The sequence below is a fragment of the Heptranchias perlo genome, chromosome 30 (assembly GCF_035084215.1).
Source record: "Heptranchias perlo isolate sHepPer1 chromosome 30, sHepPer1.hap1, whole genome shotgun sequence".
In the NCBI taxonomy this organism is placed as follows: domain Eukaryota; kingdom Metazoa; phylum Chordata; class Chondrichthyes; order Hexanchiformes; family Hexanchidae; genus Heptranchias; species Heptranchias perlo.
Genome location: NC_090354.1, coordinates 21,899,533 through 21,925,273, shown reverse-complemented (window position 1 = coordinate 21,925,273; position 25,741 = coordinate 21,899,533). Strand labels below are relative to the sequence as shown.

Sequence of the window (25,741 nt, the reverse complement as noted above, 5' to 3'; positions counted from 1 at the left end):
TTATTATTAAACTACTTTATTTTCAAATGGTATTGATGCTAAAATGTTTTACCTCATCGTTGCCTCTTGGTTCTGTGATGGTGGCTGTCTTTACGATAGGTTGGTCCACTCCTTCTATGAGCACCCAGTTACCAGCTGGAACTCTGTTAACCTCTATATGATACCTTAAACAAAGGATATATCATAACATTGGTATATGGGATGCATGCTACATAATTTTAGAGCAGAAAAAAATAAAATAAGGGATTCAATAATGTTAACCATTTCATACTTATACATCTTGACAAGGAATCCTTTTTCTATTTATTAAAAATATACAGGCACTTTAATAAATGATCCAGAATTTCAACTAATAACTTGTACAATTATGTTGCTAAATAGTATACTAATTAGAACTGTGGTCAGCTTAGCACATTGGTGCACTGAAAACCTGCACCACACATTAAGGACACGGGTGAATGCCCATGACGACCCAGGTGAGTTTCCAATCCTGACCAAGCCATCAACAAAGGGAGGTACAGTTGAGCCCAGCATTTCCAGTGAGTAAACATACATCAGTCACTTCCTAATAGTTGGTTCAGAATGGAATTAGCAAGATCTGGTCACTGTGGCCATCTTCTCAGTTAGGGAATGCTGCAATGCAAGGGGAATGGACAGGAAGAGCAAGAAAAGGATAACTTGTAAAATGTTCAGGAAGGGGAAACAGAATCAAAGTAAAATTAAAACTTTGTCTATGGCAGTGATTCCCATGTCTCCAATCAGAGATGTGTTGGTGTGGCAAGGCCCTTGTTGTCTGGCTACAGGGAGCAAGGAAGTGAAAATTTGAGCACCAATCACCCTGGCCTCAAATATCCAATATTTTTCTATATAGGAACCAATCTCCATCCCATCCAGAGTGCCAGGGAAAGTGAGAACTGTGAGAAATATGTAAAGCACAAACAAATAAATCATCAAAAAGGTAACTAATTTAGCTTTACCACCCTCATTAAAAGGGAGCAAGGAAGATAACTTTCAAGAGCACTGGTAATTCTTGAAATTTGCCTAGTTTCTACAGATCCCTTACAGTCAACCATACAATATCACATATCGGTCTATTTTGGAGGTGGGGGGGGGGGGGGGAGGGGGGCGGGGGTAGCGAAAAGGAAGGTTGATCATTTATCTGTTCTTACTGCAACAGTGATGTTAGCATTATCTATTTTGTTCACATTCCTATCCAATCTGATTGGTAGAAACATTCCTAATAAGCACCTTGCAACTGAAATCCACAGCCTGCCCACGGTGCAGATTTGTGAATCTTCCTCATCCTCCAGTGTGTAGTTCTCTCCAAGTACTTTCACTGGCTGTCCTGCATGAATAGTTCCACTCAACACCCTACCAAATGCATGGAACTGTACACCATCCTCAGTACTGTACATCTTAGTAGTGTGGCACATCAGAGGGCCCTGTGCAACCACAAATAATAAGAAAAACAAGAATTATACACAAGAGTTTCACAATTGCAATAGGTTAGAGTAATATGAATATGAAACATCTGCCAACTAAACAAGTAGTCACAGATAATCTTTTAATAGAACAGAGCAGATGAAACAACACCAATAAAATCTCTCTTTTTACTTCAACTCCCAATCTGTCATATGAGTGGGCAATAAAAGAAATTGAGGGGAAAGCCTTAGTTGTCCCTGGCATCTTCTGGCGGCCAGCTAAATGGGTCATTGGTGACAGTATAGGATCAGGCTGTCGGCCCACCCTCATGGCTGCGAAAGCATCAGATTAAATTGACCAAAAATACTGGATACATTACAAAGTAAAAGCTTTCAGAAGGAAATTAATAAAACAACTTTACTTACGTCAGGATCACACTCTAGCATGGTCTCTCCCAGATCCAAATCCAGGCTGCCTGTGTATGTATGTTCGATTTTACTCCTTGCACCAGACTGCGGGGATGGGATATGTTGCACACACATATCCACCAAGCCTGTACAAAAATTACATTTGATATCGAGGGTCATTAGCAACAGAAAACCCTTTTCGCATAGTCTCTTCCAAAACTACAGCATTACTATTTCCATACTATAACAGAATGCTATAAATCCACTGAACAGAATTATATAAATTCTCATTTTCCAGTCTAGCTATTTGTTTTTTTGATTTTACAAGCAGGCTCAAACAAACAGAATAGGTGGGTAAATGTAATTTTGTAAATTCTTTATATAGAGTACAAATTACTTATTTAAAAAACTCCTTTTATACAGGATTCCAACCCTACTGCCGCAATAAGCTGTAGTACAAAACAAATTATAATTATGCCATGATGGTCAATGTCTTTATGGCTAACCAATGATACAAAATACATCTACACTACAGCAGTTAATAAACTTCTAAAGATTAGGCACTGAAACATCCATATTTGGAAATGTTAGGAGTATATTAACATATCAATAATTTACATCTTTCTAGCTTATTTCCCGTGGTGTTGTTCATGGGCAGTCTGGAGTTTGCTGCACATTTGTAATGTTTGGCTATTAAAATACAGCTGCTTACCCTAGCATGTCCCTTTAAAGCACCACCTGCTTGCTCTTCAATGAGTTGAGGAACTCACAGGGTACAAAACAACACTAAATGTAAATTGACTGAGGAAAATATTACAAGAACAAGGCCACTCTTGTTAAAATTATAAATACCAGTTTCTTCTATTTTACACAGCTTCCCCTTTCGCAACTTCCAATTTTAATTGCACACCAAGCATATTTTATTCAATGTGACAAGAAATGCACAGCTGCTCTCGTCTGCTCAATCTTAAACAGCTGAACATTAAATTACCTGTAAAGTCACCGAAGAATTTCTTGCAGACAAGTCGGAGCAAGGGCCTGATGTTCAGCTTTAATTCCTCCTTTGTTAAGTGAATACCAAGCTCATCCAGCGTGCGTGGCAGAGTAGTGTCCACATCGCCAACAACCTGTGCATCATATGTAAACAGCTTTAATACACTTCTCAGCAGAATTGATATCTACATTTCTGCTCTATAACTTCTAAGAAACTTCAAAATTATTTATTTCTCCGCTCCCCCCCACCTCGGTGAGGCAATTTCCTGCTTTCCCCCTTCCCTCATCCTGGTCCAATTATCCCCCCACCTTCTAACCCTGCTTGACCTGCACTTGGTCTTGATGCTTAGTATGCATTATTTTCTTGTTATGGGGAAATAACAAAACATGAACAATGTTTACGATATCTACAAGTAATGACTCCCAGAGAGGATTCAGATCATGCACTTCAAAGCTAATTTCCTGTCTTGGAAGTGTTGCATTCAAGCTACATATACAGATACCTGAAGGTCATTTAGGATCGTTCTCAGAGACAAGCTATTTGATATGCATCAGATGCCAACAGTAAACAAAACCACTAGGAAGGCCAGAAGTACCCCATTCACAATCATAGAATCATACAGCATAGGAGGCCATTCAGCCCATTGTGCCTGTGAAAGTGCTATCCAATTAGTCCCATTCCCCTTCCTCACTTTCTCTACCTGAATGCTAAAATTGGATAACATGATTGCATGCTTAATTCAAGGATGTTCTTCATAAAAGCCTTCCTCCACTGCAAAGAAAATCAAGCATATATGTGGACAACTATCTTGGGATGTTCAGTTCCCTGTAAACAGTGCCATTTTCCACACTCTGGCTATATGAGTTAAGCACTCATATTATGTTCAGAGATTCAGTTAAACAATTCTGAAAATTACTAAAAGTTTAGACTATTATAATTTAAAGCATTGTGTAAGTCAAGCATTGTATTGCTGATACTATTAACTTGAATGATATGTGGTGGGCAACTATGTAGACTTTGGCGTGAAATAGGGCAGTAAAAAGGTAACAGTTAATCCTGTAGCACGTTGCTCACATTTATTGTATGATTTGCAGAGATGTATGTCTACTATTGGAAACTTTTTGCTGTAAATGTCCAGGGAGAGATCTGGGAAGAGTCTAAGTTATGGCCATACTGTTCCCTTATTATGTACACTGCTATCATGCTGACAGGCAAAAATGTGTTAGGGTTGGGGTGGGCTGGAATAAGTCAATTATGGATTGTGAACAGACCATATCAGTTCGGAGTGTGCCAGAAACTTTAGCTTCAGGCCCCTGGCAAAACTTAAGGCTTAATTGTAACAGGAAGTTGATGGGTAAAGTGAAAGCATTTGCAAACAACATTTGACGTATTTACATTAGTTATGTTGTAAGTTGCATATTTTGACCTGTTTGTAATCAACTGGCTGAGGGGGAAAAGATGAGGGACCAAATTCTTTTCAAGAAGTATTTTGAGCGATTTGATTGGTTCAGCTTCTCCTTAAGGAACATGCAGGTGCATGAATTCACAATAAAATGCATTTGCACATCAGGTGGAACAAATCTGCACTGAGCAGGGGAAAAAAAAAATCACATATGAGAAATATATTTTTTTTAAAAACTAACATCACTGCATGGCAGGGAAGTATGACACAGAAAGCATGATGAAATTGCATGCCAGGCATATCATATCAAGATATATACATCTAGGAAACAGGAGCAAAAAACACACATATGTTGCAATATCATACATAATTTCAGCTGCTAGATCACCATCATCTTTATTACCATTACATTTGGGCTCTCTACCACATTTAATGTGCAACAATAACCTTTACCAAAAAAAAGCCACAGCTCTCCAGACATTCACAAACTGTTCAGCCTTTACTTGCATGGTTTTAAATGTCATTGGAACATTTGACTAAAAACTTTGAAGGAAGTTCCACACTCAAAATGCTGACTTGTCTGTTCTTGTCTGACTGACCTGCATTTTGCTTTTGTTTTAGATTTCCAACATCTGCAGTATTTTGCCATTGACTAAATTATTGCCTTGTAACTGCACCCAACCATTTACCGTTTCTATTATGCAGTGTGTTAACAATACAATTTTGCTGTACATACCTGAGAAAGAATCTTATAGACAGGCTCCAGGACGAACTCTACAAAACTTCTCTGAGAGTTACTGGTTGGTGCCTTCTTAGTAAACTTTCGTCTGAAAGGAGAATGTATTTTTGTGTGTTCTTAGCTTGAATTCAATTTTGAAAATGTATATTTTAAACAATAAATTAGATACAAAAGAATATTTAACAAGCCAAAGTGGTACAAGGTACAAAGTGAAACAGCTCTTTTAAGTACTCTTTTTCAAAGTTCTTTTACATATTCTTGCTTTTCCCCTTATGTACCAAGAGGGCTGGTAAGAACAAACACCCAGATCAATGCTACTATATAGCTAGCCACTAGAAGGTGTGCTAGTGGAGCCAGGGTGAATCTCCTAGGGTGCATTTATACTACAAGCTTAGCATTGATGAAAACCCATTTCTACTTTGTGCTGATGTTAAACTAGTAATTCTGGCGTCAGAGCCCAACCTGACTCTGGAGCAAAGTCATTGAGATTCCATCCTCATGGGAGTCTCATTCACTTAATTTCGATGTCAGGTCGAGCTTTGACTCCAGATTCAGGCTGCATTTACACCATACCCGTAATGTAGGTACAAAGTGAAACTGCTTCACACCAAGGCTGTACTTGTAAATGCATCCTTATATTGCTTACTAACAGGCCACTGCCCATTACTAGTGGTTCACTGAAATGTTGGCAGTCTCCAATGGTAATCTTTATGTGAGGTTGGATGCTGCATAGATGCGTTATGCCATGTGGCACACGATCTATTATTTTGCTGGAAGGAGTTTTAAGTTGGTCAGTTCCTTTAAGGCTGAAAATTACAGTTGCTATAAATCCTGAGGTTAATTAGAAGTTAATTCTTGCCTGAATGGGTGCAGCTGCATCAACACTCAAGAAGGACAAAGCAGTCTGCTTAATTGGCATCCTACCCACTGATTTAAACATCCATTCTCTCCACTACTGGTGTCCGTGGCAGCAGAGTGTACTATCTACAGGATGCACTACAGCAACTTGCCAAGGTTTCTTCGGCAGTACCTCCCAAACATGACCTCCACCATCTAGAAGGACAAGGGCAGTAGGTGCATGGGAACCTCCAAGTCACACACCATCCCGACTTGGACATATATCGGCGGTCCTTTATCATCTCTGGGTCAAAATCCTGGAACTTCCTATCTAACAGCATTGGGAGAAGTACCTTCACCATGCAGACTGCAGGGGTTCTAAGTGTCCCACCACCATCTTAAGGGCAACTAGAGATGGGTAATAAATGATTGCCTTGCTAGCAATGCCATATCTCAGAAGAGAAACCCCTACTTTATTCTGAGATTGGAGCTGAGGCATGTTGTTGGAACAAAGAGAGAACTTTACTCTGTATCCATGCTAAAACTGGCCTGGGTTCCTAGAATGGAGAAAGTTCCATCCCTCACCCCGATAAGTACAATTTTTTTTAAACATACAAGGAGGAAAGAATATATATCAGCATACATTATAAAAATGCAGCTGTAGGACCACAAAAAGAAACAACTTGAGTACGACTAAACTTACGTTTTTGGGTTAAAGTAAATGTCACCCCATAGACGCTTTGCAAACTCCATATAGTTAATGTCCCCTGTAAAGAAAAATACATATTTTTTTTAAAGAGAAATTTTTCTGAAATATCACATCGTAGATTATGGACAGTAATTAAAACCAAGCACATTTTTAAAGAAAATATTAGTTGATTCTCTATTGCTGATGATCAATTATAAAAAAAATCTCTTCTTTTGTAGTCTCTAATTTGTGCCTTGTTGCTCTTGTTTTGACTATCTCTGTTTTTGTATTTCTGTATGCCCTTTTAACACTTTCTCTCTACAATTCTTTCACTCTGTTCCATACACTCCTTGTATGCTTCTCACAAACTTTAACTTTCTTGCTGGATGCCTTCCTGGCACTCGGTGGGGAAGAAATCAATCCTCGTTACGTCTCATTTTGTGGCCGGAACGGGGGTGAGAAAAAAAAACAATTTTGGGCGCGTTGTTACGCAGCCGATCTACGTCTGCATTGATGGCACCACCATATTGGTAAAGGCGGCTTTCCAGGTAACCGCCTAAAACAGGCATTCGGCCCCTTGCAAATATTAACAAAGAGCCTAATACCTGTATAAGGACTCCATCTGGAAATTGGGCAGCACTGAACGATGCAGGCCAGCTACACTCAGAATTATTCAGCCTACATACGGTCTAATCTGTGGTTCTGAAAGGGAATGCTGGGAACCGCTATCAAAATCCAAGTATTTAAAAAAAAAACTTACCTTCATGTAGAGACTCCACAGCACCGCTGTGGGCCCACGCTAGCCCCGCCGCCCTTCACTCACCCTCACGCCCGCCCACCCCAGGACTTACCTGAGGGCTGCTGCCAGCGAGGCAGCTGGCCCAAATTTGAGCAGAGCAAAGGGGCGAGCTACCTCTAGACGCACAACAGGCGCCAGTGGCATGCCGCAATTATTAAAATGAGGCCAGAGGCCCAATTTTGGGTGAGACTCAGGCCTCCAGCTTCAGGCACACATTCTGACTGTTCTTCACCTGAAAACAGGCCTAAACCAATTTCTTGTATATCTATCACACATTTTCACTCCTTTGTTATTGTATGTATGCCTGTCTCTTTTCTCCTTTGTCTTTTCCCTATTATGGCACCTGGAGGCAGACTCTCATCTCTCTTTAGGAATGGGAGGTGGACAGGTATCGGCATGTTGCCTTTGCACAAGGGAATTGATGGGGGGGTGCCTGGGGAGTGTGCTGGAGGGAGCAGGGGCCTGGATTCTGGGGATGGAAGGCAATAGGGAAGCTAAGAGTAGGGTGTGATGCAGGAGGTTGCAGGGGCATAGCAGAGTGATAGTAGGGCAAGGACCACAGGGATTGGTCTGTTGCTGCTGCAATAATGCATTAATGGTGGCATGTTTAACATAAATCTGTCAGACACAATGAACAGAATCTTTCTTTTATATAAATAATTATTCCAATATTATAAATTATATGAACACCCAATAGATTAATAATTATAAATTACACCAATGTATAATTGACCAATAAATTTTATAGTATACATAAAAATACCTAAATGGATGAATGATTTCATTATAAAGGCAAGCTGTATGGGATAGGGCAGAGCAGAAGCAGACCCAGACCCAGACCACGGAGCACAACTGACACCACCCCAGCGCACAAAGGAAAGAGCCTGGACTCTGGCATTGCAGCAGAGTGGGGTTCAGGGAAATGAGTAATAGTGGGTCTGGATTTGGGGAGTGGTGTCGTCTGGGAAAGCAGGGTGCACCACCCTTGAGGCTGAGGGAGCAATGGCGAGGCTGTGCCGGAGCTTGGAAGCACGTGTGTGTGGTTGGGTGGTGATGGTATTTGATGATGCACAATGAAAAAGGCAGCCGGGCAAAAGGTGGAAATAAGAAATCTCAGTGCACATTCACTTTCTTGCATGAAGTTCAACAGGGAGAGTGTACCCGCAATCAGGATGTTCATAAAGCCTGGCATGATGCATAGGAAAGTTGTTAAAGCAATTGGAATGTGGGATGGGTGAGGTTATGGGTAGATTTAGCTTTTTCTGAATTAAGTGCTTATGATGTCATAAGTTTTATTTTAAGAGTATAAAATGCAGTGGGTGAGGAACTCTTGTGGCAGTCATGTGCAAATATTTTTTTTCTCATAGAACGTGATCAATTGCTTTTGCGGTTGTACTAGTTAGCAATGGCACTAGAGATGGTGCCAGTATTAGCCTCTGGTTCCATGACTCGTGGCTCTCCTGGTTCTGTTGGTTTGTTGTTCTGGGATGTGATTAACTGGAAAGACTACAGACTCTTGGTTGTGATTTGATTGAAAAAAGGGAATCCACAATATTATAGTACTGCACACACAAAACCTTTAATAGAATATCTAATTATTGTTTTTAAATTTTAAAACTTTCCTCAGTCAAAAGGATATGGGGACAGCTGATTTGCTTCCAGGCCTCTGCCAGAGGCACCCAAGCCAACCACAAAGAAGAACAACATTTGTTAGCAGACCTCCCAAATAGACTGCTCAGATCAGTGGAGCAGACATGTTTAACAACCGTGCACTCCATAGCAATTAAAATGTTTTGATTTTACAAAATTTCAAGGGGTCAGATTTGTATCTCCCAGTTTACCAACTCCCAGAGAAGGTAGTCGATTAGAGATCAACTCGAACCTCTGAAGGGGAGTGGATCAATATCTTGAATAGGGGAATCGAGGGTAATAGAAATATTAATACTACTTCTTGAATTTTGTAAGAGTAGGTAGGGGAAGAAACTAAAGTAGATCGATCGACAGATAAATGATAGTCCATAATCGTGCAAGCACTTTGGATGGAGAGGATGATGCGTTGAATGATATGTTCTTACTTCTGTACAATGACACCCAAAATTTTGAAAAAGACCCTTCTCATCCAAGTCTCTGCCCTATCTCCATATCCCTTATTACCCTTAATTCCTAAATATCTACCTCCTTTTTAAATAGTTCAATTGATTCTGCAATATGTGAATGAGCTTTTTTCAGAGTGTGATTTTATCTGGTTTAGTTCTAATTCTAAGATTACATCCCCTTGTTCTAAATATCCCTACTAGAGAGAAGTCATTTCCTTTTTAATCAATCAATTCCCTTCATTATTTTAAATGCCTTAGCAAAACAACTCTTAACCTCCTCATCTCTGGGGAATATAACCCAAGTTTACCAAATCTCTCGTCATTGGTAAGCTTCTACATCTCAGGTATCGACCCTGGTGAAGTGTCGCTGGATGGCCTCCAATATAAGTATATTTTTCTTAAGGTAATATTTTGGAATATTACAAGTGAGTTCTGCTCAATGCTATGTATAACTGCAGAAATGTTTCCATGTTTTCATATTCTAGATAGTTTGTGAAGAAGCCCAGCATCCCGTTAAGTCTTTTTGATTGCACTTGTGAGCTAGCTTCAAATAACTTATTTACTCTAGATTGTTCATCTTTGATCCATGTATTTCACGTAGGCATACTTAATGTCTGCCAATTCTTCAAACTATTGTCAAATGAACGAAACAGACCACCATCTATAGAGCAGTATTACAAAGGAAGTATCTGTAGGTTAAAAGTACCAAATGTTTTCTGTCATCTAATTATAACTAATGCTCACCATATGTATCAGCATAGATCTTGGCAAAGGATCCCAGAGTGAAGCAAATACTGTACTGAGAACTGGCAAAGCAAACATTACCCAACAGAGGGGAAACAATCAGGTTTTCATCTGTTGAATAGACACTGCAGAGAGAGAAAAATAGGTCTAAACAAGGTTTGTACAATTTCCCCTTCTGTTTTTTAAGATTCTATAAAGGTAGTCAAATAGGATTAGAGTGTGTAGCTCCAGCTGGAGAGCTAGTACCTGCATAGGAGCAATGGGCCAAATGGCCTCCTTCTGAGCTAGAATTGTTTTCTTTCTACGATCCTTCAGCATCACGCACCATTCCCTTGTTAATGACAATGCTCCTCTTAAGTTAGTTACTAGGATATGCATGGATGCAGCACAAATAGCACACCCTCCACTTTTGTTTCCTCCTTGTAGATAATTGCTTAGTCTTTTGTCAAGACCCCTACACCCAACTAAGGTCAGGAACATAGCATGTAGTGAACTACAGATGCCAAATCATGCCCCACCAATTGAAAAATAACATTAATTTACTTGAAAATTTGCAAAAACAAAGTGTGTCGTGGCACCCTCTTAGCAGTCAAGCTTCTGACGAGAAAGCTAACAAAATCACCTTTTTTGAAAGGGTGAAGGAAGAGGAGGAAGTTTTATTAGTTCTTGGTGAAGATGCTACTTGAAATGTTTACCTTGAAGGGGGCAAAGCTTTCAGCAGCAGTCTTGCCAACACGGAATCACAACCCCCCACTTGACGACAAAAGTGGCTTTAATAATGTCCGTGGAGATGACTATGGCTGACGGCCTTGTCCCTCCCCACTGAAGAAATAATATGTGCAAAAGGCAGCCCTGAGGCAAAACTCTATAAAAACCAAAAGAATTCATGCATACTCAAACATGCAAATTTTGTGCTATAATAAAAGACGAAACAAAAGTTTCAATTTTTTTTTTTTACAGATAGTGTAACCCAGAGCTGCAGTCTCATCATGTAAATTGCTTGGTATTTGTGAGGCAGTTTATAGCATATACCCTTTAAGTTTATGTTTAATTAATTGAGAAAATTCCAGCCTGGTGTGGTCTTTTCAATTCACAGATGCTAATGGGTCAAATCTGGATATCTTTTTGGGAAAGGTAGAGAAAAAAGTAGATTGGGTTAAAACTTGCTGAGACCTTGAATATATATGAACAAAAATATTCCCCACAGTAACGTAGAAAGTACACCACCATTTTATTAAAGAAATGTTTTTTTCAAAACAGAGAAATGGCAGCCTACCTAAGCAAGCCATTAACTTCATCCACAATGTGACGTAGCTTGTAATATGCATCAGTTGGAGGCAGCTTTAGCTCCAGGATGAGTCTGTCTATTTTATTGATGCAGACGGTGACAGCTAGCTTCTCCTGCACCGCATGTTTAACCAATCTCTCTGTGTTCAGCATGACCTGCAGATTACACAAAAATATCATATTACACACACTGCATATTCTTAAAAGCATCTAGATAAAGTTAATAAAACAGATCAGATATACAATAGCTAAACCCTTGTTACAATGCTTTTAAAAAAAGAGCATCTTCTCTCCAAACTCAGGTGAATATTTACAATCAAGTGAGGAGTCACAATACTGAGGAATGGAACGTTTCCCCATTTTCCACAGCTGTCAATGTTCAGTTTGCCTAGGTCATATATCGCATGGGTCAGATGAAAAATAAATCTTCCTCTTCATAGTTCCTACATTTCCTCTACCATACATCTTAGCTTCAATCTCAGAAGAAGCCTTTATTGGACAAGCAGGAAATTTCCATTTCTCACACCAGATAACCATCTAACCAAAACAAAAAATAACTCGCATTTATATAGCACTATTAACGGCTTCTTTCGCCAAAATGTTAATTTACGGCCAAATTTTAGGACTTTTCTGTGCCTTACTCAAGCTGACTTAAAAACTGGGCCAAGTCTGCAAAAAACTCATTTTATGCAAATCCTTATGCCCAAAGAAAGATTTTCACTCCATGTGAGATAGATTTGAACAATGGTTTTAAAAGTAAAGGTTTTTTTTTAAAACCACACAGTGCTGCACAGTCACTTCGAATGAGGAACTTGTTTTAAAAATCTCAGGCAGAGCGGAGGCAAGGCATTTTCCCCCACAGGGAGGGAAGAGTAGGGAAGGGGAAATGATCTGCAGGCCTGTTACCTCTCCCACCGTTCAATTTAAAGCAGGATTTGGAGAGGGCTGAGAGAACATCACCGGCCTACCCTCTGAGCTCGTAATTGGCTCTGGGGAGACCACATTAAAAGAAAGGATCTGCTTCCAATAATTTGATCAGCTCAAAATTATAACAGTTTAACTTTATTTGGATAAGTAGTAGGGAGCAGCAAAATATTATGGTAAACAAATTCATCACAATCATGCAGGGAGCCGTAGATTTAGCAATTTTCAGTTTCCAAGCACTCTTGAAGAAAACCACCTTCATACCAATCTAACAATGTGATCATCCCTCTGGGTTCAGACTCGCGTTAAAAATGTGTATTTCCAATACTGGTGAAAATCTCTCTAACTTGCTTCTTGCCACCATTAAAGAAGGGATTGATCCTCTCTAGCTTTACCTCTTCTCGTGTGAGTTTGACATAATCTGCCTGCCAATATAACCGATTGTACTTCAAAATTAATTTGTGTGAAGCACTTTGAAACATCTCTCACAGCTGTGATAACGTGTAATATAAATGCAAATTTTGAGATATGTTGTTTGTCAGATTCCTCTGCAAACCCAATTCCCTTTCCTTACAGTTTAATATGACGCCTACACCAGTTACTTCTGTAGATTCTGCCGCTGTTGACCAGCATCACACCTTCAATTAAATCATCAATCTCACCTCCTGTTCTGGAATCAGCCCTTCCTTCCAGTTTAGATGTTGGGCTATTCATCATTTCTACAGGTACCCGTGAATGTTTCATCACCAGAGATGAGACACTTCTAGACAATCATTCAATTGAATGGTGACAGCAGAGGTTAGGCTGCTGTTACTTTTAATCCTCAATATGTTGTAACTTGTGCACTTTACAGCAAATATTTTCAGTGTAGCAGTAGACATTTGGGGAAGACAATATTTCTATTGGTTTTTAAAAGGCAAAATGGATATAAATTTTCACGGTCTTCAAGTTTCATGCATCTTTGAGACTCAGTATTTTCTGCAAGGTGTATTCCTTTCATGTATACAGACAGAATTTGACTCTCGTGCATTTCAATGCCCAGAACCAGGAAACTGTCTTAGTTCAAGCCTGTGCCCAGAAAAAGTTTTTTTTTGGTATTACAGCATCAACTACAGAGTTGGTGATCTGAACCTACTCACCCCTTCTGCTGCATCGATGAACAGGACCATACCATCAGAGATCCTGAAACCTGCTGTGACCTCATCAGAGAAATTTACATGTCCTGAAAAGAAAGAAACAAATACATTCCATTTATGGATGGGATGACAACAGTTCTAGCAGCAGGAAGGCAGTCTTATAACTCAGCAATCATAAAAATTCAACTCTTGAAGCTATCCACCATTATAACGTAAGAATAGGAGCAGGAGTAGGCCATAGGGACCCTCCAGCCTGCTCCACCATTCAATCAGATCATGGCTGATCTTCAACCTCAACTCCACTTTCCTGCCCATTCCCCATATCCTTTGATTCCCCTAGAGTACAAGAATTTATCACAGCCTTGAATATACTCAACGACTCAGCATCCACAGCCCTCTGGGGTAGAGAATTCCAAAGATTCACAACCCTGAGTGAAGAAATTCCTCCTCATCTCAGTCTTAAATGGCCGACTCCTTATCCTGTGACCTCTAGTTATGGACTCCCCAGCCATGTGAAACAACCTCTCAGCTTCTACCCTGTCAAGCCCCCTCAGAATCTTATATGTTTCAATGAGATCACCTCTCATTCTTCTAAACACCAGAGAGTATAGGCCCATTTTACTCAACCTCTCCTCATAGGACAACCTCTCATTCCAGGAATTAATTTAGTGAACCTCTGTTGCACCCCCTCTAAGGCAAGTATATCCTTCCTTAGATAAGGAGAACATAACTGTACACAGTACTCCAGATGAGATCTCACCAAAGCCCTGTACAGTTGTAATAAGACTTCCTTACTCTTGCACTCCAATCCCCTTGCAATAAAGGCCAACATGCCATTTGCTTTCTTAATTGCATGATGTACCTGCATGATAACTTCTTGTGTTTTTTGTACCAGGACACCAACATTTAATAGTTTCTCACCATTTAAAAAATACTCTGTTTTTCTATTCTTCCTACCAAAGTGAATAACCTCACATTTCCCCACATTATGCTCCATCTGTCACTTTCTTGCCCACTCACTTATCCTGTCAGTATCCCTTTGCAGACTCTGTCCTCCTCACGGTTTACTTTCCCACCTAGCTTTGTATCATCAGCAAACTTGGATGCAGTATACTCAGTCCCTTCATCCAAGTCATTAATATAGATTGTAAATAGCTGAGGCCCAAGCACCGATCCTTGCGGTACCCCACTAGTTACAGTCTGCCAATTTGAAAATGACCCAATTATCCCTACTCTCTGTTTTCTGTCTGTTAACCAATCCTCTATCCATGTTAATATGTTACATTTAAGTCAGTTTCACCAGTTCTAAGTGCAGCTATTGGAGAGAACACCAGGCAGTGGTGAAGCGTTCCATCTCCAAGGAGAGGACAGAAAAAAAGAAAAAATGCATGAATTTTATGTCTGGCCATATTAAAAAAAAACATTTAATTTTAATCAGGTGTATAAAAATAAAAATTAAATTAATGACTCTGTGCAATTCTAGGATCAAAGTCAAGGGCTAATTTGACACCATTAGTTATCCAACAGATAGACCTGCACAAATAAAACAGGAATTACATTTGGCTCATTGGATAAATTATATCTAACTACCCTCCTGCTGTGTTTTCTGTTTAAACTATGGGTTCAAGGAATATAAATAATTGGACTGAAATCACTTAGGGTTCATATGAAATAACTCCATCTTTCATTTTCAACCAAGACATTAACTATTTAAACCCATCAGATTCAGGTGCCTGATAGCAGCATGGTTGCTACCACATTGTTTTGTGTTTTTCTGTATGGATGACGTCAAAATCGCTGATGAGAATTTACATACTCAGAAGTAATTAAATTGTTCAACAAAAATTATTTGTTACCAGTATTACCTCATAAGCTGAACAACATAGCCTGTGGTATAACAAACTTATAACCATTGAGTTCAGTTCATAGCACACACCTGGAGTATCTATGATGTTGAAGAGATAGGATTTGCCCTTGGAATCTGGAAGTACCATTGTGACTGGTGTACTCTTTATACCTACTCCTCTCTGGAAAAAATGGCAGAAATTATCCAAGAGAATTTCAAAAATCTCCAACTAATTAAAAGAAACATCATCCTTATGCTTACCTCCTGCTCTGTAAAGAGTATATCGGTGTAGCGAAGCTGGAAACAAACAAAATATCACTTAAAATCATGTTAATTATTCAGTATTAACATGGTGATGCAGTAGTTTGGTTGTACCAAAAACAAAAAGTTACATTGCAGCCTCAATTTATCAAAGTCCAGGGGAGCCAGCAAGAAATACTTCACCATCCCTAACCAATATATTAAGATTTCTACACATCTGTCCCTGTTCCATTCTCCTAACTCTTCAGTAGGCCTTCTGCTCTTTTAAGCTGCTATTGACAAATCTGCGCCATGTTTAAATTGTCTCTCTCAGAACAAATGTGACTGAGCCGTACATTATTCTACCGCATTGATCTTTCTTTTTTTCTCTCCACTACCCAGTCAGTGTATGGAACGATCAGTGCAAGATGAGTTGTGCAGGTCAGCATTATTCCTATCCATGCCATTGGGATGGACAGTTTGAATTTGATGTGCTTAGCAACAAAGGAAACATCTGGCCTTAGGGCTTCTCTATCCTTGGTGGATAATCTGAGACTGGAACCAACCTAGAACTTTGATATATCAAGATAGTCAACAGATCAAAGTTTAATATATTAAGACTCTACATGCTTGGATTTTTTTAAACTATTAAAAAAGGTTACATCAATTTCAGTAAAAACAGGCAGGAAAAAAAAAGTATGATTTAAACAGAACCAGAAGAACAAAGTAGCCAACAATTGATCAATGTAACAAAATGTTGAATTTTATCTGGATCCTATAACTTAGGACTTATTGTTCTTAATATTTAAGTCAAATGCAAGCTTCAGGCCTTAAAGTGTTAACAAGTACTGAACATCATCACTATTTGCTGAGTAGGCAAAACAGTACGAATATAGTCAAAGAATGATATAACTAGCTTTAAAGATTTGCCAGATAAATGTACATTAAGAAAACAGAAAATCAAGTTGCCAAAGTGCTTACGTCTCTGTCATCCTTTTTACGAATCTCTGGGTGAGTCTGTTCAATTAAGCAATCAACAAAATTTGTCTGAAAGAAAAATTGTTAAGTGTATAAGTTTAGTTGCTTACATCATGATAACACTCCACTTACAATATTTGGTATTTTCTTCTACAATTTATTTTTCATTACAACCAGTCAAAATAATGAATACCACATTTAAGATTCCCCCTCTCCAAGTATATCAATAACAGCATCTTCATATGCCAGCAACAATTATAAAGCACAGGATATGTGTAATACTTTGCTGTTCTTGATTTTTAATCCTCCAATGCAATTAAAGTTCAAACTATACTCTGCAATTGATACAGCACCTCCATACATCTATTACATACCTTCCCATGATGTAAATGCCCACAGAGAGTAATGTTCCGAATTAGTTCAGAATTATCCATCAAATCTGCCAGAAACCTGAGAAGAAGAAAAGTAGATGTGATGATTCATGTAAATGTTTATACTTTCCACTTTAGGGATAACCAAACACAGACTAGGCTGCTAACAGGAAAAAATATTCCATCATACAGTTATAGGTATATTTAAGAAAGATGGCCATCAGTGACATGCTTTGAATCAAAACATTAATTTAGTTGGTATTCCAAAAGTGTTTGATGCTCAAAGGACTTCCTCACTGTGAATAGACAAGCCTTTGCAGGGGGCTGAGCATCTTTCGTCTCTGGATCCCAAGTATGAATGCAGCTATACTGTGCCAGTTGTAAGGTTAACACATTGAATGAGTCTGGGAATTCTCAGTTAAATTTCCAATACCACTTAATTAACCACAAATTGGGAAAACAAAATGGCAACCTTGATTGGAGAGGCCACGATAGTTGGTGCAGAAAATTGAAAACTTCAGTGCTGCAGCAGGGGTGCTTTTTTGGGCTGGATTTAAGAGACCTCCTTAGGGCACAACAAATATCCTGCATGTGGCTGCATTACACCTAACCTGAGAGTAATCAATCCTAGTGCTGAAACTTGATTATTTATGCTGCTTTCAAGGATACTGCATAACCATTCACTTACTCCATATCGTACACTGTTTCTGGTAACTCCTGCTCCATCAAAGTAAACTTCTTTTTCTTGACAGGTTTAATGATAGGTTCTGAAAGTTGAAAAACCTCAATTACAAAAACAGCAACAAGTGATTCCATTAAATGAGTTAAAAAATGTACTTCAATGGACAATAGCTCATGTACTAACAAAGTCACTACGTATCTGCCAAAACAGATCCATTAATAATTTTACTTAGAAATATGTAATATGAATACATATTATGGGAAGATGATTGTATATTTGTTTCAGTTTAAATTAATTCAGAGAAGTCTTCTTGAACATGGACCTCCTTCCTGGACTATTACCATTATGTTGCCTCTCGAGCAAACCTATACGGTCCATCCATTGTAGGAGGACCTCCTATCCAAATAGCCAGGTGCAACAAACACCTATGCCCCATGCACCATGTTCCACTGATGCTGATCCTCCTAACCTGTAGCTCACAGTTCCCAAACTACCCATATGCACTCGGATACCCTCTGATTAACTATCATATAATTTCCCAGCCTGCGATATTTAGTGGATCAGCTTATTACTGTTGCTTCATTTGCAAGACTGAGGAATAAGCAGTTTAAAAAATGTTTGTTTCCAGAGTTCATTAAAGTATTATACATGTCCAATAAATGCTAAGTGCAATACTACGACACTTCTGTGTACTTAAATAAGGTCTGTGCACATCTCCAGTTATTCATACAGAGCAAACTCTGGTTGGTTGTTCTGGTTAGTGGAGCTGTTGTAGTAAATGTTAAATTCTAGTTCTGGTGAGATGGGCAGAGATCAGCTCCCTTTATTTATCTGCAAAAACTAATTACAACATTCAGGCAGTCATTATTTTAAATGGAAATTTATTCAGTCTTAACATTTTTTGAAGATTGACATTTGGTGCTAAAATTAATCAAATGTTTCCTATTGAAATTAATGTTACTGGTTATTCAAAATAATGACCCACACACTATATTACATGTAAACAGTAGCCAAATTTGTGTTCGGCACAAAATTAAGCAACCTAATTTTGTTATGTATATGTAAGGCTACGCAGTTCAAGGCACTTAAAGCACAGATAATGTCTATTTCTCTTGGGGAAAGCAGTTTGCCATTGAAAAAAATTAAAGATTGAAAAGTTTTTTTGAGGGAGGGGACTAGAAGCAAGACTAGAAGAGGTAGGAAGGGGAGAAGCAGTTTTAAAACAATTACAAGCAAGTGTAACACAGAGGAGTTCAGAGAACCTTAACTTAAACCCCTTACATATCAAATGATTTCAATTGTTCCAATTTACCCGTAAGCGGCTGAGTATCCTCCTCTTGGACGATTGTCTCTACCTCAGGCCCATACACCTCCTCTGCTGTGGGGTAATACTTCTTATCTTCATGCAGCACCACCTCCATTCCAACATGATCATCATCCTGATCTCCAGCTTCTTCATCATCGTCATCCTCCTAATATATTCAAACACAAAAGCATTTTTTTTAAAAATTGTCTGAACATTGATGGCAACTACTTTCTTTACTCCTCTGTACGAGTAGAGAAAATGCAATATAAAGAACTGCTTTGCACAGATAGTGCACTTTTGGAGCTTCAAAGAGTAATACTATTACCAGGCTGTTATTTGGTTAAAAAATTGAAGAGGTAATGTTATTACTGTGTAGTGCATGCTCAATTCACTGAGGCACAACATGCTAAAACATTCATATACATGAAAAACAGTATGAAAATCTGCATCTCCAATTACTCAGCTAAGATTTATACTCCGATCATCTGATGTGTAAGCAGCTGAAGTGAAGTATTATGAAAAATTGTTGCACTCTGTACAAAGTGAGTTGCAATAGTTATTAAGTTTCAGTGCTTTTGTTAAACATTCAGTCCACTGAAATAGTATGCATTTAGATTGAGTACTGAAGCTATTTCCAATTTCGTACAGTAAAATCAGTTAGTATTCAATTTCCCCAATTACATAAGTGAATCATTTAGTCAAAAATCTGGAACAGGATTGAAGCTGTGGATGCTGATTTTTTTTAAAAAAACTGACTTTCTATTGCTTTTAGAGTTGGTAACTCCACTAATATCAGCATCGCTGGTAGAGTCACTGGAGGTAAGCACATATTACTAATCTCTGTAGATGAAAATTGCCATTGGATCATTTTTGGCTAGCCCTCTCAAGTCTGGTAGCTGAAGTCACAGACAGATGTGTGGGGGAGTACATCAGCTGATCTCACTGGCAGGAGCAGAAGAGGAGGGGAGTGGAGGAAAGGAAATGCTAGCATCCTAAAACTCCACTGGACTCCTATAATCAACAAAAATACTCATGGATAATCAAGGACACAGATAAAGGGGATATTGCAGGTGAATCTGACAGCTGCAGAAACCACCTGCAACATAAACAAGATACCTCCTACAGCTGTGACGCTAGTAACCAGTATTGAAAAATCTCAGGAGACTGTTTATTAATATAAAAGCAGGATAAAATCCCTCACTCAGTGGGCTTCCATACGGTTATAATTTCCACCTACTTTATAAGTCTTTAAATGGACCCTTGTGAATTCATTATTAGCTGTAACACATGTGCCTGTCAAAAAATAAGAGTGATCCAGGAAAATATTTGCCTGGTCTATTCCAAAGCAAAGGCTGAAAGTCAGTTGAACAGCAGGTATTCTCTTGACAAGAGCAAATTCTACCGCTCCCCATCAAATTTGCAGAGCAGACTAACCTCGGCATGCTAAATGTGCAACTGAGATGATGCCATCAGTAAAGTGACTCCGATGGCAATTAATTCATTATTGGTCAAAGCTTGGTAACGGATTAAATCCCTTGGACCAATATATTATGCACTCATGTTTGGAATTTTTTCCACAATGTTGCTGTACCGGAATTGATAACTAGTGTAACTGGTCAACATGAATATTGCTTAGTCAATCAAGGAAATGTAACTTATTTTGTAAGTGGCTTTCAGTGACACCCACAGGACGGAGCATGTGGCTTTGCCATGATCACACTTGTTTTTCTGAAATTCCATCTTAAAAATCTTAGGAGGTCATCGTATCATATCTTCACACTTTTCCCTGCCACAAGGCTTCACATGCCCTGTGATTATCATTACATTTGGCAAAGTCAGTAGCATTACAGGACTCAGAGGAGTTGGCAGCGGAACAGATGGTCCATCGTTTACAGCTCATCACCACGGTCGTACATCACTGAGTTACTACCATTGTGTTACTGAAGGCCATAGAAGAAGTATTCATGTTGCAGCCTCTGTCAGGCTGTTAATCAGTGTGCGAATACTTTTACTACTTCACACTAGTCTCCTTATTGGTAAATAAGTATTTAAATCCTGGAGTCGTTTTGACTCAAGTTTAATATGAATACTAAGGCTGACCATTCAATGCAACAACAATTTTTATTTTTAGTAAATATATGTTAGCAAATGGGGTTCAAAAAGAGTCGGGGAGAGACAACATTTGAAAATCTGGCTGCTTTACCCTAATGCAGAATGTCACACATATTATTGCTGCTGTGAAGGATCTGAACACAGAATACTTATGGGAGAATTTGTAGAGGAATTAGCATCAATTATAATGTTTGGACAGGGAAAAGGTTAATTAAATGCTGCACATTACTTTTCAAACTATGAACCCAAGATAAATAATAAATCCCGAGGTGAAAATGAAGCAGAAATTTCCCCCAGCTGGCAAGACAGGAGTTAAGTACACTGAACATCATGATTTTGATATACCAGATTTGTTTTTGACATGATGATTCTATTACAAAACAAAGTCTATCTGGAGAATAATTGACATGTTATTTGGGCATCAAGACAAATCCTAAAAGAAACTGTAAAGCCACTTAGGGTCAAATCTGAACACAGTGAACATTAACCTCACCTCATCCAAATCATCATCCCTGCCTATGCCATCTTCCTCATCAGAATCCAACTCTGGTCCAATGTAGTTACCAAATTCGTCATACAAGTCTGTATCCATGATGGGAACTCTGAAATGTGTAGACAAGTTACATTTATGTACCCATTTCTATTTATCAAATATTTTCACCTTTGTAAACAGCTGACTTAACACATGGTCATTGAAATATGCTGTGGGATTATAGCATACTAATGCATAACATGCCCGTCTGAAATTTCTCTCTCCACTATTTAAGAGACGGTATTAATGCATTTTTTTAAAATGGATTAACTTTGCTAAACTAGTAGCGAGAAGAATTTAGATGAACCCATTAAGCCCTCATGTACTATTATTCCACATTATAATTTCAAGGTCCTGGTTGATATTTTATTCAAAAGCTGTAAAAGATTCTTGTTCGTGTTTCCTTTAATATTCAACAAACTCCACATCAAACTTATGCTAAGAAATTCAAAGCTACACTGATGCAATATTAACAGTCTGGCAAAAAAGAAAATATTTAGTTCTTGAAAATATAAACAAGAAAGGGCTCAAACAGGCAGATGCAGTTAAGAGTGCGCTCCTTTCACTTCCAGACTACAGTGCAAACTCAGGCAGTCAGTATTGTTCTTGACATTTGGGTTATAACAAATACACACATTTTGAAAGACATGAATTTGGAATGGTTCAGATCTATGTAATATAACTAGGACCCACCCAGAATTCCCTTTAAGGAAACCAGGCCTGAGGGAAAAAAAGTAGCAGAAAATACAGGTCCACCAGCATCTGAAATGAGAAGACATTTCCTGAAGGATCTATACTCAAAAAGGCCTCCCTCCGTGTCTTTTTTCAGTTTGCAGATGCTGACACACCGACTATACATTTCCTGAATTTGTTTTTATTTCAGATTTCCAACATTTATGGTTTGACTTATTACCCCTAAATGAAATGAGTTTAAAGCAGTCTGAATCCAGCTGGGGCAAAAGCTGGCATAAAATCTCACCAGGGTAGGCTTAAGGATAGCTGCCATACTACTCTGCTGCATATGGTTGTTTTTCCTCATTTTTAGGAGCAAAAAAACTATTCTCTTCAGCCAAGATCTACAGCATTTAATCATCGATGGAAACAGCAAAAAATTCCAGCCTCGAGAACAAATAAAGCATCGACTTTCTTAGTTTACTGGAACGAGCACGATTTGGTTATAAGCGTGGTGAAAATATATGTACAAAAAAGAATCTGTTCACGTTTCAGAGTTGTGAGGACAAACCCACATACGCACTCCAATGTGCCATTTAATAGATTTTTATAATTGTTATTAGCAGTTGATTTAAAAGGTTAACAGACAAAACATGAGTGCGAACAAATCTCATTCCACATGTTCCATGTTGATGAAATTAAGAACATTCTGAAGAAAACAACAGCTTAATTCTAACCAAAGAAAGTGCTTTGAAGAAACCAAAGATTGAACTATTGGTGTAATAAAGGAAGAGCAAATTAACTTGAATTTATATAACGGCTTTCACGATCTCAAGACATCCCAAAGCGCTTTATAGCCAATGAATACTTTTCAAGTGTAATCACTATTGTAATGTAGGAAATGCGGCAGCCAATTTACTCACAGTAAGGTCCCACAAACAATAACGTAAATGGCCACATCAACTGTTTTTAGGTGTTGGTTGAGGAATGAATGTTGGTCAGATCACCTTTGAATAGAACCACAGGATTTTTTACATCCACTTGAGAGGGCAAATGGGGCTTCGGTTTAACATCTCATCCGAAAGATGGCACCTCCCACAATGCAGCAATCCTTTGGTACTGTGCAGAAGTGTCAGCCTGGATTATATCTACAAATCTTTGCAGTAGGGCTTAAACCCACAATCTGCTGACTCAGAGGCAAGAGAGCTACCACTGAACGAAGGCTAACAAAAGGAAAACACTGGGCCAGACTATGCTGTCAAACTAATAGTGAGGCTAATGGCACTCGCCGTTATTTATGTGTTAATGGTACAACTTCAGGCGAGGGGCAGATGCGCAGTTAAATGCCAATATCCAAATGTTGCTGTTAGCTGCGGCGTTAGCTTCGTGTAAACAGCATTTCGCTGTCTGCCTCACCATTGACATGCATTGAATGGAGCGAAGTTGTTGTATTTGCACGGTAAATACGAATTAAACCAGGTGCAGATATTTAGGGTGAGTAATTACAAGCATAAGTAGCCTTTCAGCAACGTGGAAAGGGTTAATGACTGCGAATCAACGTCCCTGGCACCAAAACTTTATTATAAGTGGGGAGTCTCATTCCTTCAGGTTGCGAATTGTTTGAGATTTTAAAAATGTCAAATTTTAAATAATTTTTCTTACTTTTCCTTTCTGATTCTTTTTTCTCTATCTTAATTCATTATTTCTTTCTCTCCCTTTCTGTGCCTGATTCAACACTGAATTCACCCACTTTAATTTACACTTCCTTCTCAGTCCTTCATCTGTTTATTTCCCAATCCTTAAATCTGATTGGTTAAGGAGATACCCTGTTGGTTGCCCTATTCACTCAGGTCCCAGATATCCTGTTTCCCTCCCTGCGATGTTATCAGCTTGCACTTTCAGCAGATCAGTGGGAAAAACATGTTTTGAGCTGAAGGGTGCAGACGCCGTTAGATGCCCTGCTACAGCAAAATCTGGCCCTATTTTAAAGGAAATCTACATTTTAAAAAACTGACACACGTCTGGGATCAAAAGCAAAATACTGAGGATGCTGGAAATCTGAAATAAAAACAAAAAATGCTGGAAATACTCAGCAAGTCAGGCAGCATCCGTGGAGAAAGAATCAGAGTTAACGTTTCAGGTCAATGACCTTTCGTCAGAAAGTCTGGGATTGTCTGTCACTCAATGTTAAAACTGTAATAAAAGAAAATGTCTAAAATCACAGTAGGTAAACCACAGCCGAACAAGAGCTCCCCTTTCTCTTTCACAGGTAGACTGACCGGCTCTGCATTCGCAGTTTTTAACTTCAGACTGCCAGCGTCTACAGTTTTCCTTTTTTATAAAAAAATCAACGCTGAAACCGGATTCGGAGGGAAAGGAAAATGCACCAGGAGGAGGAGGAGGAGGAACGCGGATTGCACACGCTGCATTTAAACGTGGGGAGGTTGTTTGTTGGTTAGGAGTGAACTCAAGTCAAACAAGCAAGTGCTGGAAGTCGACAGCAGGCCCGTCCGTAACGTAAACAGAAGCGGGCCGGCGGTTCAGGTGTAGACCCTCCAGGAACCGCCGACCTCAGGCCCAAAACACGCAGCCACCAAAGACAAGCAGCGCGGCTCGGAGCCGAGCGCTGATACCTGGTACAATTTACTCACATTTAGCTCCTGGTTTAATCCTTTTCTTTTTGCCCCTTGTCGATGTTCAGCAGGCTGGAGCGCGCACCTCACTGCATGGCAACCGCCGCCACCGCGCCGTCCAGCCAAAAAGGACCCCTCACAACGCCACGCGACCGCCCGTCGGTGCAGAAAGAACAAAGCAATAAAAAGGTCTTGAAAAGGTTCCCGTTTTAAATCGTAAAATGTTCGGGGTTTTTTTTTCTCCTCCCCAAGATTCATAATGAAAGATTATATGTTTTACAAATAAACATGGTCAATAGTAGACTCCTAAAATGGGCCTTCCTGCGCGGAGGCGGTCCCGCCTTTTGAAGCGGTTGTCGTTGAGCTGAGGCGCCGGCGGTGAGTGATTCGCTGCTGACACTTGTCAACTGAGACAGGCCGAATGGTTCCAAAAGCCTATTGCGGGGAGACGCTGCCAAAGTTCCTCTTTCCAAAATCAGTAGAAGCACAGATGGATCACTTTCTCCCAAGGTCACAGTGACCGAGTTGGGAAGGTGAATTTAGGTGGGGAACTGTTGGGTATCATAAACAAATCCTCACCCCATTCAATTTTTTTGAGATACCAGACGCTAAAATACTTTTTAATATACAAAATTATTACAATGTACAAAATAATGCAGATTTTACAAATTATAGATCAACAAGAAATAGCTGATCACAAGATAGGTTCAGACATTTCACGTCATTCTCCCAAAATACGAATCGTATAGTCTTCCACAAAAACAACCAGTCGTTTCTTAAACGAGTGCTCTGAGCTCAACCATCCTTAGAATCATAGACAGGTACAGCACAGAAGGAGGCCATTCGTCCCATCGTGTCCGTGCCAGCTGAAAAAAGAGCTATCCAGCTTAATCA

At 39.2% G+C, this 25,741-nt stretch overlaps 1 protein-coding gene across 2 annotated transcripts in view; it reads right to left on the bottom strand.

Annotated features, from left to right (window-relative positions):
- The window catches only part of eftud2 (elongation factor Tu GTP binding domain containing 2), a 46,497-nt gene extending 21,377 nt beyond the window's left edge, over positions 1-25,120 (bottom strand). The window contains exons 1-17 of one of the 2 annotated variants that reach the window (XM_067969037.1): positions 24,866-24,956; positions 21,504-21,612; positions 18,905-19,064; positions 17,599-17,677; positions 16,914-16,989; positions 16,543-16,608; positions 15,583-15,618; positions 15,412-15,502; positions 13,479-13,561; positions 11,405-11,571; positions 10,129-10,253; positions 6,505-6,568; positions 4,962-5,052; positions 2,821-2,956; positions 1,848-1,975; positions 1,249-1,442; positions 53-164 (exon numbers count right to left, since the gene is read on the bottom strand). In XM_067969037.1, the coding sequence (XP_067825138.1) occupies positions 53-164; positions 1,249-1,442; positions 1,848-1,975; positions 2,821-2,956; positions 4,962-5,052; positions 6,505-6,568; positions 10,129-10,253; positions 11,405-11,571; positions 13,479-13,561; positions 15,412-15,502; positions 15,583-15,618; positions 16,543-16,608; positions 16,914-16,989; positions 17,599-17,677; positions 18,905-19,064; positions 21,504-21,602 (1,707 nt within the window). In that variant the 5' untranslated portion in view covers positions 21,603-21,612; positions 24,866-24,956. Of the gene's footprint in view, positions 1-52; positions 165-1,248; positions 1,443-1,847; positions 1,976-2,820; positions 2,957-4,961; positions 5,053-6,504; positions 6,569-10,128; positions 10,254-11,404; positions 11,572-13,478; positions 13,562-15,411; positions 15,503-15,582; positions 15,619-16,542; positions 16,609-16,913; positions 16,990-17,598; positions 17,678-18,904; positions 19,065-21,503; positions 21,613-24,865 lie in introns of both variants that reach the window. The other variant, XM_067969036.1, reaches the window with a different exon arrangement.
- Between the last annotated feature and the right edge of the window lie 621 nt (positions 25,121-25,741).